Source organism: Ictidomys tridecemlineatus, chromosome 15, assembly GCF_052094955.1.
Source record: "Ictidomys tridecemlineatus isolate mIctTri1 chromosome 15, mIctTri1.hap1, whole genome shotgun sequence".
In the NCBI taxonomy this organism is placed as follows: Eukaryota; Metazoa; Chordata; class Mammalia; order Rodentia; family Sciuridae; genus Ictidomys; species Ictidomys tridecemlineatus.
In genome coordinates this window covers 5,238,995-5,256,253 of record NC_135491.1, presented here as the reverse complement: position 1 = coordinate 5,256,253, position 17,259 = coordinate 5,238,995, and the positions used below count along the sequence as shown (strand labels likewise).

The 17,259-nt window shown below is 55.4% G+C and overlaps 1 protein-coding gene across 1 annotated transcript in view; it reads right to left on the bottom strand.

The window, feature by feature from the left end:
• The window catches only part of LOC144370694 (sialic acid-binding Ig-like lectin 12), a 45,820-nt gene continuing 28,561 nt past the window's right edge, over nucleotides 1–17,259 (bottom strand). The window contains exons 2-5 of the mRNA XM_078031497.1: nucleotides 5,038–5,316; nucleotides 3,236–3,329; nucleotides 2,826–2,904; nucleotides 1–2,580 (exon numbers count right to left, since the gene is read on the bottom strand). Of these exons, the coding sequence (XP_077887623.1) occupies nucleotides 2,832–2,904; nucleotides 3,236–3,329; nucleotides 5,038–5,316 (446 nt within the window). The 3' untranslated portion in view covers nucleotides 1–2,580; nucleotides 2,826–2,831. The remainder of the gene's footprint in view (nucleotides 2,581–2,825; nucleotides 2,905–3,235; nucleotides 3,330–5,037; nucleotides 5,317–17,259) is intronic.

Sequence of the window (17,259 nt, the reverse complement as noted above, 5' to 3'; positions counted from 1 at the left end):
TTGAAAGATCTTCTAATTTAAAGGTCACACATTTGAAGACATTTTAGTTCTGGCTTCATTGAATATTAAATTTATACTACCTTAAAGGGAGGGTCTCTAGACTTGAGTTAAAAATATGGGAGACATTAGCCATATACAGGTCTTTGAATTTAAAATGGCTAAAAATTAAATAAGCAAAATATTCAGGTCCTCAGTCACACCATCCGTCAAGTGCTTGGCCGCCCCTCGTGGCCAGTGGCCTCCACATGGGACATGCAGACACAGACCTTCTGCACCATTGCAAAGGTTCTGCTGGACAGTTGCTCTAGGCCAGTTACACGAGATGTTTTGAAGAGTAAAAAACAACGTCTTTATCAATAAAAAGTAGAGAGACAACCACAAATGATTCCCCCCCCCCCCCGCCACCCTGTGAGAAAGCACCCTGCATGGGACAAGGAAAGGCCAGGTGGGGACAGAACCTCATCCTCAACAGGGCAGAGAGGGGAAGCTGGGAAGGAGACTGAGAGTGTCCAGACGCAGGAGGAGGAGCAGGGCAGGGCAGCCCAGGAGCCTGGGAGGGCAGGGCAAAGGCGGGATGCTGACCTCCACAAGGCAGGGCTCAGAGGACACCAGGTCTCAGCTTCCCGCTGAGCAGGGGGACCCACCTGAGGCCACATCCCTCCTGGAGCAGGCCCCTCCTTGTCTCAGGGCTGGAGGCTGGAGGGAAGCAGGGAGCCCACGTGGCCAGGGGTCCCGGACCCTCCCCAGGAGACCGTCATCAGCACCTCTGACCCTCACCTGCACTGGGACAAGGATGGGCACTGTCCAGGGCGGATCCTGCTCATCCTTCTTCTGACGTCAAGACAACCTGGTATTAAAAGTCAGGTCTGGGCATGTGGAGGGCTAGAGTGGAGGGGACGCCCGCAGTCCATCTCCCCCAGCCCCTGGGGTCCCCTGAGACGGGGCTTGGTGAGACCTTGGGCTCCTCAGGCCTCAGTGTCCCCAGGACTTAAGGACCTGGGACCTGACTCCTTCACTCTTCCCCAGGAGGAATCGGGCCACCTGACCTGAGACCTGGAGGACAGTCCCCGTCCAGCAAGGAGGTGAGTGGAGAGCGACGGGGAAGAGCTCAGAGTCCCAACCAGGGACAACTGCACTGGGAAGGCCTCAGGGTCCCCCTGGCAGGGACAGTCAGGGAGGGAGCTTGAAGACAGAGGCTCCTACAAGACTGAAGACCCCAGCTAGGACCTGAGAGATGACATCATGGGCAGCATGGCCACTGGACACTCTGCTGGTCAGTCAGAGCTGACCAATGGGAGCAGGCTGGGCGGGTCCTGGGCTGAGCTCTGACTCTAACCCTTCTCCTCCTCTCCATCTGCCTCAGTGTTTCCCTTCCCACTTCATCTCCATCATCCCATGCCCTGGAGTGACCAGAGGGGCTGGAAGGGTCCCCAGGTCAGCAGTGCCGAGGACGGGAAAGGGAGCAGCCCACTAATGCCCAAGACAGACAGTTGCTTAATTGGGGTGTGTAACCCCAATTTTGGGTAACCCAAAAAGCACAAGTGACAAAAAGTAAGAAGACAGATGAGATTGTGACAAAATGACAGATGACAAAATGAAGAATTTCTGCAAGGACATAACAAAGCTAGGTGACAAGGAGAGAAGGGACAGGGTCAGGTGTTCACAAGTATAGACACACATGGATCAGGGCTGGACATCCAAAGTGCATAAGGGACACACGGATTTCACAGCAAGAAACAACCTGTTAAAATGGACCTGAGTAGATATTTCATTGAGGAAGATTCCTGTGGACAGCAGGTGCATCTTAAAACACTCCACGTCACTAGTCATCAGGAATATGCAAGGCACAACCACAGTGGACATCCCCAGTCCCCCGCTAGGACATCCAGTGTCAAAAAGAGAAAAGGCAGGTATCAGCAAGACATGGAGGAAAGGAGCTCGTGCCCAGTGTCTGTGGGGTGTCCCTCAGCAGAGCCGCCCTGTGGAAGAGCACAGCCCCAGCCCTGAGAGAAGGACCCGCCCAGGATCCAGCAGGCCCACTGTGGGGGTCAATGGCCACAGCAAGAAATGAGCTTGTCAGAGAGTCGCCTGCAGCCCACGTCCATTGCTGCACTGTCCACAAGAGCCAAGGCAGGGAGCCAGCCTGTGTGTCCACCAGCGGGCATTTGTATATGAAGAGGTGATGGACACACACACACACACACACACACACACACACACACACAAGACCTGAAGGAGGACCAAGACATGCAGAGGCAGGAGGAGGTGGAGCTGTGTGTCGGGAGCAGGGTCTGCACCTGCCAAGTCTCGGACCCCAGCAGCCGGGCCCTGAGGGTGTGGGGGTCTGCAGAGAAGGGAGGACGGCTCTGGGGGAGAGTCCACAGCACGGCCCTGGGAGGCTCTCTCCTCCAGGGTCCCCTGTTCCCCGTCACCATCCATGGAGGGGACACGCAGCTGGTCTAGCCGTGGAGGATGTGGGCACAGGCTGGAGACTGGCGCCTGGACAGATGGCACTAGCTGAGGACCATCCGGTGAGCAGGGAGACCAGGGTCAGAGTGGACAGACATCAGGGAGGTCAGGCTTAGGAGGAAAGAAACACCAGGTGGTGACGGAGGGAACCAGGGAGTTCAGCAAGGTCGAGGTGGGGACCCTCCTGGCTCTGCTGTACAGAGGGGCCCTGAGCCAGGGACCCACAAGACCCCAGCAGGAAGGGGGGCTTCAGGACAGGGATGGGCAGCTCAACTGTGCCCATGGGGAGCTGGCCCGGGGACATGATGGAGGAGGGTCCCTGGGCATGTGGGAGGCTGAGACGCTTTGTCACTGACCTGGGACTAAACGGTGACAGTGTTTATGTGTTCGACGCCCGTAGCTGGCCTTTCTGCCCTCTTCCTGGGGGACCTCACTCTGAGGGAAGAGACCACGGTCTTCAGGGGGGCAGCTTGGTGCAGTGAGCAGTGGTCCCTGCCCTGTGCCCTGTCAGGGGCTGGAGGTGACTGAGGGAGACAGATAAGGCCTGACCTGGAGACCTCCTTGATGAGACCTGCTCCCCCATGTTGGGCCAGAACTGGGGACAGACAGCGATGGCCCATGGCCCAGGCAGAGTCCTCAGCACCCACTAGCCCCTGCCAGGCACCAGTGCTCTTGACCACTTTGAGTCCCCTTTGCTGGACTCTGGGATTCAGTGCCAGAAACCTGCCCTGCCCACACCTCCTCTCCAGCCCTGGGCAGCACTGACCTGAGCAAGATGAGGCAGAGGCCAAGGAGCAGGATCTTGACAGCCACCTCCCCGATGGCCACCAGGACCACCGGGGCCATGGGCCCTGACCTCCCTGCAGAAAAGTGGACGAGGCCAGAGTCACCTGCTAATCCACAACCCGAGTCCCTCCTCCACCTGAGGCCATGGACATGGCTCCTCCATCCTCAAGTGTCAATGTCCATCAGCTCAGCCTCCCCCCAGGCCCTGACTGCCCAGCAGCTGGACAGGAAGAGCATAACTTCCTCATTGTCACAATGAAGTCTTTTGCTAATCCATCGACACCATCAAGCAAATGAACAGACAACACCCAGAACTGGAGCACAGAGTGGCCAGTCACAGGGTTGGGGGTGGACAGGTCACTGTCCAGTGTGTGGAAAACCCTCCTAGGGCTCCAGTGACCAAGGACCCACACACCCAGGCTAAAGCAGGATCCTGGGATTTGAAAACACCCCCTCTGCAGGGACCCACAAATGACCACACGTACAGGAAAATGTTCCCATCACCCTCCACGGGGACCTTCATGCCAGTCAAAGGTGCAGTGAGTGTGCCCTTCACACCCACAGCAGAGCACAGTTTGCACAGAGGAAAACCCCAGTGCTGGTGAGAGTGTGGAGGATTCAGGACCGTGGACAATGCTGGTGGGAATTCAGGGTGTCTGACGCTGGGGGAGGGGCAGTCATCCTGACACAGGGACAGTGACAAGAGCCTTGGTAGCTCCATCCACAGGTTATACCCCAGGAACAGGAAACCTTTGCTCAGAGTAATACGTCCTTTCAGGTCATGCCCCAGTCTGAGAAGAGCATGGGACCCAGGTGCCTCTGCGTTCAGGAGCTCAGCTCACTGAGTGCACCCCCAGCTGTGGACGCAGGCTCAGGACCATCCACTGCCCACTCCTGTGGGCTGAATGGACTCAGAGCCAGGACGGCCAGTTGTTGGAAGCTGCCCACAGAACAGGGTCCATGTATGCTGTGGGACACCACCAGGAACAAGGACCCTGAGTGCTACTGACATGCAGTGACCTCTCAGTCCTCAGGTGCACAGTCCAAGGCTCAGCGCAGTCTGTGTGGACACTGGTCAACTCTAGGAAGGACCTAGGCTCGGGGACAGATGGCTGTGTGTGTTCTGTGTGTGCCCTGGACTGTGCCTCCTCCCACAAGCACTTAGATCAAAGCTGTTTGGGAATAAGAAGAGGAGGCTGGAGGCGGGTCCAGGAGGAGGCTGCAGGAGGGGTGGGGGTGGGGGTGGAGCAGGGCTGGGAGCCGAGTTCTGCTGTGAGAGTGTCACCCTGTCCCTGTGGTGCTGAGGGGCAGGTGCTAGAGTCCCAGGCAGCCCAGGAGGGTGGGGACAGGTGCTCAAGGCGGTGGTGGGGCTGAGGGTGGGGAGTGGTCAGTGGATTCCCCTACAAGGGGCTCCATCACCAGGTTAGTCCAGCATGAGGGGGACCCAGCTCTGCCCTAAAGAACTGAGGAGGCCCTGCCCCCCAGCCCCAGTGAGGCCCCCCCTGCCTGGGCAGCCCCTGGGGAGACACTGACTGCAGGGCTCTCTGCAGCATCTGGACAGGAAGGTGGTTTGTTTCCCCTTTAGTTTAGAAGATGAGGCAGCACTCCCCACACCCACCCCATGACCACAGACACACAGAGGGACAGGCCTGTGCCCTCCAAGGTCCCTGACTCAAGCAAGTCTCCCGGACTTGGACACAAAGTGTTCCTAGCCCTGGGACCCAAGCCTCCTTCCCTGCCCTCACCCACCCTGGGACCCAGGTGTCCTGGCCCATTACTCACAGGTGACATTGAGCTGGATGGTTCTCTCTGTGGCCACACCAGCTGCAGGGAACTTCACCTGGCAGGTGAGGTTGGTGCCATGGTCCTGGGGCCGCGGGGTGAGGGTGAGCACCGAGGAGTGGATGATGTTGGGGTCCAGGGAGGACACAGAGGGCCCTTCCCAGGAGAAGGTGGGGGGCGTCCCCTGCTCACAGGCCCAGGGCACAGAGCAGGTCAGGTCGCTGGGACGGCCAGACTCCAGGGTCCCAGGGAGGAGGATGTCAGGGGTGTGGGTCAGGGCTGGTGAGCAGAGGGGGACAGGCAGGGTCAGGAGGGAGGTGGGAGGTGGGGCCCTGAGAGAAGCTCAGGCACTGACCCAGCTGCTCCCTGAGCCCCTACTGCCCTGGAGCTGGAGTCTTACCTGTCACATGCACTGAGACCATCTTGTCACAATAATTCCACTTATACTCCCCTTTCTCCAAACGAAAAAAGTAGGAGCCACTGTCACTGCGCTTGGCGTCTCTGATGCTCAGGGAGCACTCGTTGGTTCCTGGGTCCCCGAGGAGGTGGAACCGTTCCTCCGTCTCGTTACTCACTTTCCGAGTAGAGTTGGTGGTGGCCACTGCAGAGCCATGGTCTGTATTGGTCCCTGCACGGAACCAGTTGAAAGAGACTTGGCCATACCTTGAGCTGTGATAGGAGATGCTGCAGGGCACCAGGACACACAGACCCTCTTGCACTGTCACGGACTTGGGCACATCCACGCTGTTTTCTGGATCCTGACGGAAGGGCCCCAGAGGAAGCTGAGGGTCATCCCGGGGCACACTCCTCGACCTCTCTTCACAGGCCCCCTCCACTGCCCACAGCAGGGACAGCAGCAGCAGCAGCCGCAGCATCCGGAGGCAGAGGGTCCTGGGCTCCTGGGACTGAGCAGAGCAGCGAGAGCCTGCGGAGGGGAAGCTGCAGGACCCACGGAAGCTGGGGAGGGGCCGAGCCTGGGCGGTTCTCAGAAGAGGAACCTCAGACCCGCTCACCACTGCAGTCCATCTGCTCTGTGCTGAGCAGGGACACCCCACAGCCAGAGACCCAGAGGCCTGCCAGAGAGGGGCAGAGGAGAGAGGAGGCCAGGCCCCCGTCTTGGGTGCTTCCCTGGAACACTGAGTTGGGACCAGGGCCTTAGGGACACTGGAAGCGTGTGACACTGGGAGGGTTCTGAGTCCTCCCACATGAGGGGCTTTTCTGTGTGTACTGGTCACCCCAGGAGCTGGCCAACTCCTGCCTGGACCTGGGGCCACACTCCTCTCATTCCCTGGAGTGGTCAGTCCTGCAGGAGGGACTCTGTAGGGCCGCGTCTGAGCACAAGAAAGGCAGAGGGACACAGCCAGCCAGACACTCTGTGCAAACCCCAGGCGCTCCCTGCACTGCTGGTGAGGCCACAAGAGGCTGCCCCCTGGTCCCCACCTGGGCGCCCCACGCAGGAGCTCAGGCCTCAGCTGCCTGCCCCAGAGCCCCAGGTGCTGGGGAGTCGGCCACCTGCCTTGGTAGCATGAGGGTGGGGTTCAATAGGGCACAGAGCTGTCCCAGTGTCCAGGGCAGACACCAGGTCAGTGACCCTCTAGAACAGGGGCCACGCGGTGTCCTCAGGAGGCACAGAGAGGGGCAGTGTCCTCAACCAGAGCTGAGGGGCTTCTCTCCCAAGAGTGCTGCCTGCTGGGCGAGCACTGGGGCCATGTGGGGACGTCCCCGTCACACACATTGGCACTTCCACATTAGTGTGCCTCTCACTGTGAAGTGGCCCTCTGGGACGTCAGGTTTCCAGACAGCCCCAGTGGCTCCCAGGACAAGATGCAGCGCTCAGCTCGCGGGTTCCCCTCCCCCAGCAGGGGCTCAGGTCTGCTCCACTCTCCTGGCTCCTCATATTCCAGGGTCATCGCGGGTTGGCTGTGTCCCCAGGAGCTCCTTTCATGACGACCACCCACGTGGCTTCTGTGGACACCTCTCACACACTCACCAGGTGACAGTGGGGTTGCTGTCAGGCCTGGTGACAGTGACAGAAAGCTGCTCTAAATATAGAAACACAAGGTCAAGCTGCTTATTGGGTGGAGGAGAGTCCCCATGTCACTTGGTAAAGATTTGGGAGAGGTTGGCGTGATCCCTGGCAAGAGTGTAGGTCCCCATTTAGGTGACATCTCCCAACTCCTCCCTGTGGGGCGGTACCGCTCATTGTCCTGCTGACAGCCTCGGGGAGCTCTGGTGGCTTCAGGTCCTCTCCAGCATTTGGGGCCACCAGGGTGTCCCTAAACCTATGTCATGTTAACCCTCCTTGTTCCTTTGTGAAGGTTTCCTTGGTGCGTTACAGTTGTGCCTGAGAGCAGGGTCCCTGGGACACCGTCATCTGGGCAGGGAAGGTGACTGGCTCCACTCAGTCCCAGTGCTGTGTCCCCCCCTCTGTCCTCCACCTGTCCCCTCCCCTACCCACTGGGCTCTTCTACTGATTCACTGTCCTCTCATTGGGGCTCTGTTGGAGCAGGAGAAGGTGGGGTTCAGGCCCTGTTCCTGGGGATGCACAGAAGGACTTGGTCCACTGCAGTCCACGGTCCTCCCCCCCTGGTTGCTGTAGTCCCCTGGAGCAGGCCGCCCCCCACCCCTGGCTGCAGTCTCCAGCCCCACAGGCCAAGGCTGCTGAGCACTTCTCCTCACTGACTGGCCCTGGATGCTCTGGGCCCAGTGGAGGCCTCTTCCGGGGGCCCCGCCATGGAGACCCCACTCCCCTGTGAACTCTCCTGCTCCAGGCCCCTCAGTGGAGACGGTGCTGTCCCTGTGCCTGGCCTCCTGTGCTCAGGGGGCACCCTGCTGAGGCTCCTGCTAGGTCCTCCTCCCCTGCAGGTCAGGGCAGGCTGGGTGGGTCCAGCAGCTGCTGAGGGACAGGTGGCCGCTTCCCCTTAGCTATAGTGGATGCTGCCACAGTGACCCTGGGGTGGACACTGCCTCCCAGGTCCGTGTGGGTTCCCTGGGGGTGGTCACAGTGGAACCTCTGGGGACCGGATCAGCTGTTCCTGGTCTTTTGAGGAACCACGGCGCTGCCCTCCACAGCGGCTGCCCCTTTCTCCTTCTCAGCACAGAGCACAGGCCTCCAGCCCCACGTCCTCCTCCTCCCTGGCTTTGCCCATTTTAAAACAGGATCCTCATGGTGGGTGAGGGGCACGTATTTAACAGGTGCAGTGTGAAGGGGGACGTGGAGGTTTGGGGTTGCCCTTCTCAGGTGATTCCTGATGCTGGTGTGTGTCCTCGGGCTCAGCCACCATTTGTATACCTTGGAGAAGTGTCTCCAAGTGTTTTACTACAGCCATGTGTGTATTCCTTACAGAGTGACCATTTGTCAATCAGGTGGGGGCCATTTTTGTTCCCTGTCATTTGCAGATGGCCTGGTTTGGAGGGTCCTGTCTTGAGGACTGAACACAGTGCCCACATGTGCTGGCCAGCACCCTACCCCTGAGCTCCAGCCCCATGCCAGAGGGTCCTCACTTGAGATGCTCTGGACACAGGACACGCCCTAGTCCCAGGGATTTCCTCTCATGTGTGACTTTTTTTCTCCCTTGAAGGAGAGACCTGGAGCTGTTAACACTCCTGGGGGACACACAGGGACAGCACCTTGACCCTGGTGTTGGTAGTGATATCATTTCTTGGGTAACATCAAAAGAAGAGGTGACAAAGTAAAGAATCCAGATGGATTGCAGCAAAGTGAAGAGTTTATGCACAACCCAAAAAGTGACCAGAAAGGCCATGTGGAGAGAAGGGAGAGGGCCACATGTTTTCAGTTAGGCACAATTGGACCAGGGATCAAAAATACTCAAGAAACACAGATTTCCAGCAAGAAACAACCTATTAAAAATGGACAAAGACCTGAATAGATATTTCATTGAAGAAGATTTATGTAAACAGCAGGCGTATTTTAAAACACACCACGTCACCAATCATCAGGAAAATGCAAGTCACAACAAAAATGCAAGTCCCCACACCCCTGCTAGGACAGCCAGTGTCAAAAAGAGAAAAGACAGGTGTCAGCAAGACCCAGAGGAAGGAGCCGTGCCCAGTGTCTGTGGGGTGTCCGTCAGCAGAGCCGCCCTGTGGAAGAGCACAGCCCCAACCCTGAGAGAAGGACCCGCCCAGGATCCAGCAGGCCCACTGTGGGTGTCAATGGCCACAGCAAGAAATGAGCTTGTCAGAGAGACGCCTGCAGCCCACGTCCATTGCTGCAATGAGCACAAGAGCCAAGGCAGGGAGCCTGCCTGTATGTCCACCAGAGGGAGGTCGAATGTGAAGAAGTGAAGGGCACACACACTCACACACACACACAGACACACACACACAGTATGATGTGCAGCGTATTTCAGCACAGCCAAGAGAGCTCCTTCCAATCTCCCAGGACAGAGCAACAGGGCACACACTGCCGGGCACAGAGCATCTTCCCACAGCACAGGGTGTGCCAGGTGGAGCGCAGAGAGGCTGGTGGGGTTGAGGGCGCTCACCTGGGAGTCCCTGTGCTCAGCCCTCCACGCTGTAGGGAGTGTCACAGCTCAGTGCTGCACACAGTGAGCAGAAGTCACCTCTATCTGTCCATAAGAGAGTGACATTAGTGATGGTAACAACAGAGCACAGCAGTGAACATTCACAAGGGCCATGTTGTGCCTAAATACGGGACATTTTATTTGTCACTTGGCTCACATTGAAGTGACTGTTCTTTGGGGAGTAATATGGAAATATCTGCCCAGATTAAGGTCAAGAAACTCTTTCCTTGAGTTTTCTTTTCGTAGTTTTACAGATTTAGGTCTTGTGTTAAGTCTTTAGTCCAATTGAGTGGTTTTCTATGTGGCACAAAATAAGTGTTCACTTACATTCCTCTGCATGTGGATATCATTTTTCATAGAATTTTTAGACTTTATTTAGGTGTGATTCTGCTGATAAATACTTTTAAAATTAGTTTTCCATTAAGATATAATTCATGCACACCACAAATTGACCGTGTTAGAGTGCACAGTGGGGATTCAGTGTATTCCCAGTGGTGCAGCCATCGCCATCGTCTAATTCTAGAACATTTCATCGTCACTCAGAACCCCAGTGCGCTCTAACCTCACTCTCCCAGCTCCCAGCCCCAGGAGCAGAAATCCACTAACGTACTCTCTGTAACCATGGATTCATCTGCTCTGGGCATTTTTAACAAGTGAAAAAAATAAAATTTAGTTTTGGGGGCCTTCTCTCTCTCACTGAGCATGTTTCCAGGCTCTTGGGGTCATTTCTCAGTGCCCCTTTGGTCTTTATGGTTGAAGAATCTCCCACTGTATGGAGAACACCTTTTATTTTACACATTCACTAACTGATGGACATTTTGGTTATTTCCACTCCTTGGCTATTATGAATAACTCACAAACCCATGAATCACACTGCTGTGACTGGGAACTACTTTTTAGTTCACATCTAATGAAAAATTACTTTTGCAATTTACAACTCTAGAGAAACTCTGTCTCACTTAATCCCCCAGCAATCTGGGACTTAGATCTCAGTATCCTTTCACACAGAATGTCATAGACCCAGAAGAGTCCTGTGTTTGGACCAAAGGATGGGAGGAGCCATTGGGTTGACAGGTCTCAGATTCAACTCGACTCCAAATGGAGTGCCCTTCTCAGGATTTCATGTAGCTTTAAAACCTGCGATATAAGCATGATCAAGTTCATTCTATCATGTCCATCTCCTCATGAACAAGATATGAGACTAAATCGGCTGGTCCTGACCACCTTACAAGGTTGGTAAGACATTCCAGGACAGAGCTGTAAAATGCACAGCAAGACGAGTTACAGACATTTTCACCTGTGACCTGAGATGACCCACACAGTGTGCCTGCAAAGGCATCTAGATTCTTCCTCATCATAAACTGGAAGTCAGAAGGCCTGATCTTTGTCCTTACTTCCTGGGTGAGTCTTAGTAAAGTCACTTCCCTCACTATTGGACTCTCCCAAGACTGGCAACCAGTGGTACCCACGCTGGGAACTCACTACTTCTCTTTTGTTAAAAAAAAAAAAAAGAAAAAATTCAAATGCACTGCCTGATTGTGAGTCACATTCCTGGCGAAAAAACACTCAGGGTCTCTCAAGTGACCTGGGCTGCGTGAAATAACCACACGAGGGACAGAGATAGCTTTTTCTTTGGGGGTGCTGTGATGGCTCCTCTGACCTTAAAGGTCCACAGAGAGAGAGAGAGAGAGAGAGAGAGAGAGAGAGAGAGAGAGAGAGAGAGAGAGCCGGGGAGTGCTGACCCCTTTAATTGAGGAGAAACCATTCAAATGAGGCCAGGGGTCAGGTTTCAGGGGGCTGAGTCTAGCTTTGTGATGTCCACTGTCTGCAGGTTGACTGACATCTAGGAAGGCCACACCCAAGGGCAGAGCAAGAGAAGGGGACACACACAAAGGGAGTTTCCATGGAACATTCCATCCCCAACAGGGCAAGGGGGTAATATCACAAAGGAACAGGTGAGCGTAGCTCCACCCATGAGGCTGCAGGAAGGCACACCTGGGCATGAAGACACATTTGGCGGCATTTTTACTCCTCTCAAGACAGGGGTCTGCAGCCACTTGAAAGTGGCCAGATCACTGGACGTGACCAACAGGACCTCAAACCAATCAGGAGAGGAAAATGCTGGTCACATGGCATGGCGCCTCCCACAGTGTGAATCCTAGTTAGCTGTGTACTAGCGGAAAAGCTAGGCCCCTCTGCTAGTGTACAGGTACGCTCACCTGTGGGCTGGGGGGGGCTGAGGCTGGGGGGTGGGGGGCGGGGGCTGGGGTGGGGGGGGCGGGGTGTTGGGATTTGGCAGGGGCAGTTTTTACTTGGGGAGGCTTCTCTTGACCACACTCATGAAAGCCCACCCACCCTCCAACCCAGACCCTCCCTTCCTCTTGGTGGATCCTCCTAATCTCCCATGCTTCCCCCACTGCATGCTTTCTGACCCCCTTCAAAACATTATGCTGATCAGTTCTGCTTTTATCGCCTGACTGTCCCACTAGGACATAAGCTCGAGTAGGCAGAAATTGTTGTCACTACGTTTCCTGGCTGTGTCCTCCAGGCTTGAAATATTGGGTGCATCACATTCACCCGTGAGCGGTCATTTAATCAGGGACAAGCACGTGGGGTGGGCCTGGGAGTTCCACAGGTTAGACACAGAGATCACTTTGTAAGATGTGGCTGATGTGGATAAACAGGTGACACTCGCACCAGCAGAGCAGGAGAGTCCCATGTGCTCCACATGCCTGCCAAGGGGTGATGGAAGCCTCTGTGTGTGTGTGTGTGTGTGTGTGTGTGTGTGTGTATGTGAGTGTGTGTGTGTGTGAGTGTGTGTGTGTGTGTGTGTGTGTGTTACGGCCTTACCATGACTTTAACTTGCATTTCCCTGAGGGGTGATGTTATTTTCTATTCCTATAAACCATTTGGAAATGTCTCTGTGTTGTGGGGTACTGGTGTAAACTCTATATTCATTAAAATAAAATTTAGTTGTTTTGTATTTTTATCTTTCTTACTTTTTAGCAGTTGTTCATTTGGATAGGAATTCTTTTTTTAGTTACACACATTGAAAATATCTTCAAGTCTTTGCTTGCCTTTCACTCTCTTAGCGTTGTTTTTCTAAATATTTCTTATAATTATTTATGAGGGATTGAACCAAGCGTGCTTCACTACTGAGCTAAATCCACAGCCTCATTTGTTTATTTATTTTTCGAGACTTTTGCTGCACAATTCCAACCTTATAAAATCCATGACGACCTGCGTATGGCCCAGGGGTCCTCCTGCCCCCCCAGATTATCCTGTTGATAAATCTCCTTCTGAGTCCAGGTTTGTCATTTCCGTGAGACTGCAGGGTGACGTCCTCCCTCACCCTGGCTGCCTGGCTCTTGGGCACAGACCCAGGTGACTCTGGGGGACCCTGATGTGCAGGACCCGGCTACTCCTTGGCTCCTCTCTCTTGGCCACCTCCTGCCTCCCCTCCAGGTGCAGCTGGAAGGAGCTCCTTCCAGGAAACCTCTCCAACCTCCACGGCCAGGAAAGGACTCTGAGATGTCCTCACTAGTCACAGGCTGCAGGACGGAGGAGGAAAGGACAAGGGAGGTTTGTGACAATGATGGTTCCAAGGTAAATCAAAAAAGAAAGAAAACAAAGGCTCCCCCTCCCTCTCCTGCAGGTTGGAGACCCCCATCAAGTGACCCCCTTCTGCTCTTAGATCCAACCAATCAAGGAGCAGCAGCACCTTCCCTCCCTGGACTGCCCCTGTCCCAGGATTCTGCTCGCTCTGTGTCACCTTGTCCCTTATATCCACAGCCAGTGTAAGTTCAGGGGAGATGGTTCACATTTCCTCCCCATAATGTCATTCAAACCCTCCTGGTTCCTTAACTCTGGTGGGTGTTTTCCCAGCTGCCATCTGGCCACGCTGCTGGTGGCCCAGGGGCCTGATCTCAGGACCAGGTCTCTCCCCTGGGCCAGCATCCGTGCTGCTCACCAGCCCTTTCCTTCAGTCACCTCTTAGTCTCAAAGCTGAACAACTCCCCTCCCCAAGAGCTCGAGCCCTTGGCCCCAGACCTGGGCCCTGATGACTGTTCAATGTCTTGGGCTCCTATTTACAGGAACCTGTCACATTGTGTCTTAGGAAGTCACCTATTTCCGTCCCTTCCCAAACCCCCACCACTCATGGATGTGAGCCCCACCCATTGGTAGAAATAATTAACTGGGAAACCATTAGGGCGTCAGGGGTTGTCTGCTGTCCCACTCCACCCCTGTCCCTTCTGCCTCAGTCATGTTCTTATCCTGTCTGCCCTGGGGTCACGGGAAACCCAAGTCTCAACCTCCTCCTTCATCACTACCTCCTCATCCTCATCCTCCTCCTGCTCTCTGGGGACATGGGTGGTGACTGAGCCACCAGGTGAGCTCTGCAGCCAACAGCCCTCACAGCTGTCCCACGGGGACACTCTGGTTCCCTCCTGTTCAGCCCCTTCCTCAGCACACTGGTGCCCCCAGGATCCTGGAGACCTGGCAGGAGAAGGGACACTCTCCAAAGGGATGTTCCTCTGGGGCTGGGGTGGACCAGGAGATGAGAAGAACTTTCCAGACACCCTGAGGGGCTCTCAGAACATCCCGTGAGTCCACCTCACCTTCATGGGACCCTCAGGCAGGGCTAGGACAGGGCTCCAGGGACAGGTCCACTTCCCAGTGCTCCTGGGCTCCCTGCTGGCCTGGAACCCAGGATCCCCCTCTTAGCCTCCTGCCTCTCTACTCCCCACACTGTAGGGGGCCAGTTCCCCTCTCCCCTGGCCTGACTGGTCCCTTCCTGCATTCCTGAGCAAGCTGCCTGGCCCTGTCCATCCTGCACTGGTCACTCTGAGTGTGGATGCACCTGATGCCCCAGGTTGGGCCAGCACCAGGGTTGCGAGGCCATGGGGTCCCTGGATCCCAGCAGCAGGAGGAGAACGGTGACGTCAGTGAGCAGGGCAGCTGGGCCCTGGGAGCTATGTCATCCGGATGGCAGGCAGTGGCCAGAGGCACTGTGATACTGTCATTTCTCTCCTACCAGGACATTGGGTCTGGTTGGCCTGAGGGCCAGAGCTCCAGTGTCCCAGGGCAGAGGGAAGGAGCCCTCAGGACCCAGGGTGGCTGCTGCCCTGCTGTGTGTGTTGTAGCATGAGCGGGTCCTGCCTGTGTCCATGGCCAGGGTTTGTGCATTGTGGTGTGTTTGTGTTGGTATCTGTGGGCTCTGTGTGTGTCTGAGGTAGGTGTGTGTGTGCATATGTGGTGTGCACGTCAGCATCTGGAGTGTATATGTGTCCTGCCTGTGTGTCTGCATATGTGTCCATGGTCTTTGTGCACATGTCTGAAGTGTGCGTGTGGATTTTTGTGTGCTTGAGCTGTGATGTGTCTGAGGTGTGTAAGCATCTCATTTGCTAATGCATGTGTGATTTCACGCAGAATATTTGTGAATTTTGAGATGTGCCTGTTTATATGTGTGAATGTGTGTTTGAATGTGTGCGTGCATGTGCGTGTGATATGGTTGCTCTCTGTGAATATCGAATTTATTTGTGTCTGTGTGTGTGTATATCTGTGGTCTGTGTGTGTGTGCTTGTGTGGATTGTGTGTGCATCTTCATAATTGCCATGTTATGTGTGTGCATTTGCAAATATTAGATTCTCAGGGATGATGACCATGGGGGACATATTGAAGAGTCCAGTCCATCCCTCATTCCCCATAACATAATCCTATTTTGTTTCATTCCAAACTTCTTGTCACCAACCAGAATAACATGTAATATACTTCATTATTATTTACCTGACTTTCTGACTATTAAGTTGTGTACCTAATGATGATTTTGTATCTCTTCTGCTTACTGCTGAATCATTCTTAGAACAATGTGTGGCATATGTGAGGTGCTCACTTGTTACTTTATGAATGGAAATATAGAAATTCAAAATGAGATTGCTTCTCCAAGGGACGACTCTGTGCTCTTAGAGCATCCCCATCTGCAATGATCTGATCCCAGCCTGCTGTGCCTTTGTGCTGTGTGACCATGCCCTAAGGGAGAGATGGAGAAGGGCAAACCATTCCTCCCACACATGCACCTGCCTGGACACACCCCCACAGGGTCCTGGACACCCCTGACCAGCTCACAGACAGCGTGTCACCAGGCCCCTCTGTACCCCACCTCTGCACTGGAGTGTAGCCAAGGCTCTGCTCAGGGACCTCCATCCACCAGGAGACTCTGGCCCAGGGACATCCCTGCAGAGGGGCTGCCACTGACCGTGGTGCTGAAACAGGGTCAGGATCAGCTCAGCTGCCCCAGCTCTGCAGAGGGCTGAGCCCAGAGCCTGAGGAGCCCAGTGTGGCCCAGGAGGGGACGGCCAGGCCTGCTGCAGAGGCACAGGAGGAGTCACGGGGGACCAGACATCAGAGGTGGGCTGTGCTGAGCACCCCCTGCAGCTGCCTGTCCCCCTCGGGCAATGTCCTCCTGAGGGCAAGGTCATCTGCCCCCCTGGCTGGGCCACAGGGAAGGGGCTGCGCTTGATGAGGCCCTCTGCTGGCCCCTGAGCTGCCCCTTTACCATCTTGCTTCACACCAGCCTCATGACTTTGACCAAGAAGAAAACTGAGGGTCAGAAATACCAGTCGCCATGGCTCAGGCCTGATGGGGAGGGGACCACCTGTGACCACTGATTCAGCTCTGATTGTTCCCCTTCCAGGAAATGTCGGTCCTGCCTGAGGCCACCAGAGGATCCTCTTATACCAGGAGCCCACGTGGCTGCCTTCTGCTGCTGGACAGGGGTGGGGACGGGGTCCTGAGGGACCTGCCATTGTGGGATGGTGGCGGCTGAAGGGGCAGAAGGGGCTCTGTCTCCGTGTGTCTCTCCAGTCCAGGGTCCCAGACCAACTGGCCTCGCCCACTTCTCAGAGTCCCTCTGTCTCTTGCACCATTTACAGGCTCCTAGTTGTGCTGAGGTGGAGGAGCAGGGGACATGGACAATGCCAACTTCTCAGGACCAGAAGCCTCACAGCCACCTCCCAGTGTCCCAGCAGTGAAGTCAAGCTGGTCACTCCTGCCACCAGCCTGGGCAGGAGCCTGACTCAGCCGCCCTGCTGAGGACCTGGGAGTGGCGTCCAGGCCACAGGTGCTTTCCACTCACGGCCAGAGTCCACCACTATTTACTGGTCCTCATGAATTTCTGGGTAATGCTGTCCCTGCCATGGTTTGGTGCTGCTTGGAGCATGTTGGGCAGTCACGACCTGAACTAGCTTTCATTATTATAATTGGGCTTTCTAGAAGGACAGTCATGAGCTCTCCTTCACCACTCTACCCAGCATCTACCCTTGAGCTCATTCTGAAGGGCACGGAGGTTTTATCCTACCTGTGGTCAGCTCTGAGTTCTAGAAAGTTCTCTCAGTGCTAGCCTGCAGTTTGCCTGTGGCAGGACATAAAGGAGCTGGGAAGGCTGAGTAGGAGAGAGGAGGGATGGAGAGAAGGAGGCTGGGAGTGGAGGGAGGGGGTGCAGGTCAGGGGGAGAGCGCCCCCTGCAGGGTGTGGGCAGAGGGAGCCTGAGCTGCTGATTCAGTGTCTGTGCTCAGGGGCCTCTGGACTAAGGTCAGCAGGAAGGACCAGGATGCACAGTCATGGGCTCCTGCAGGTGCATGCTGCACGCACCTCTGCTTACCTCACAGTCACTGTA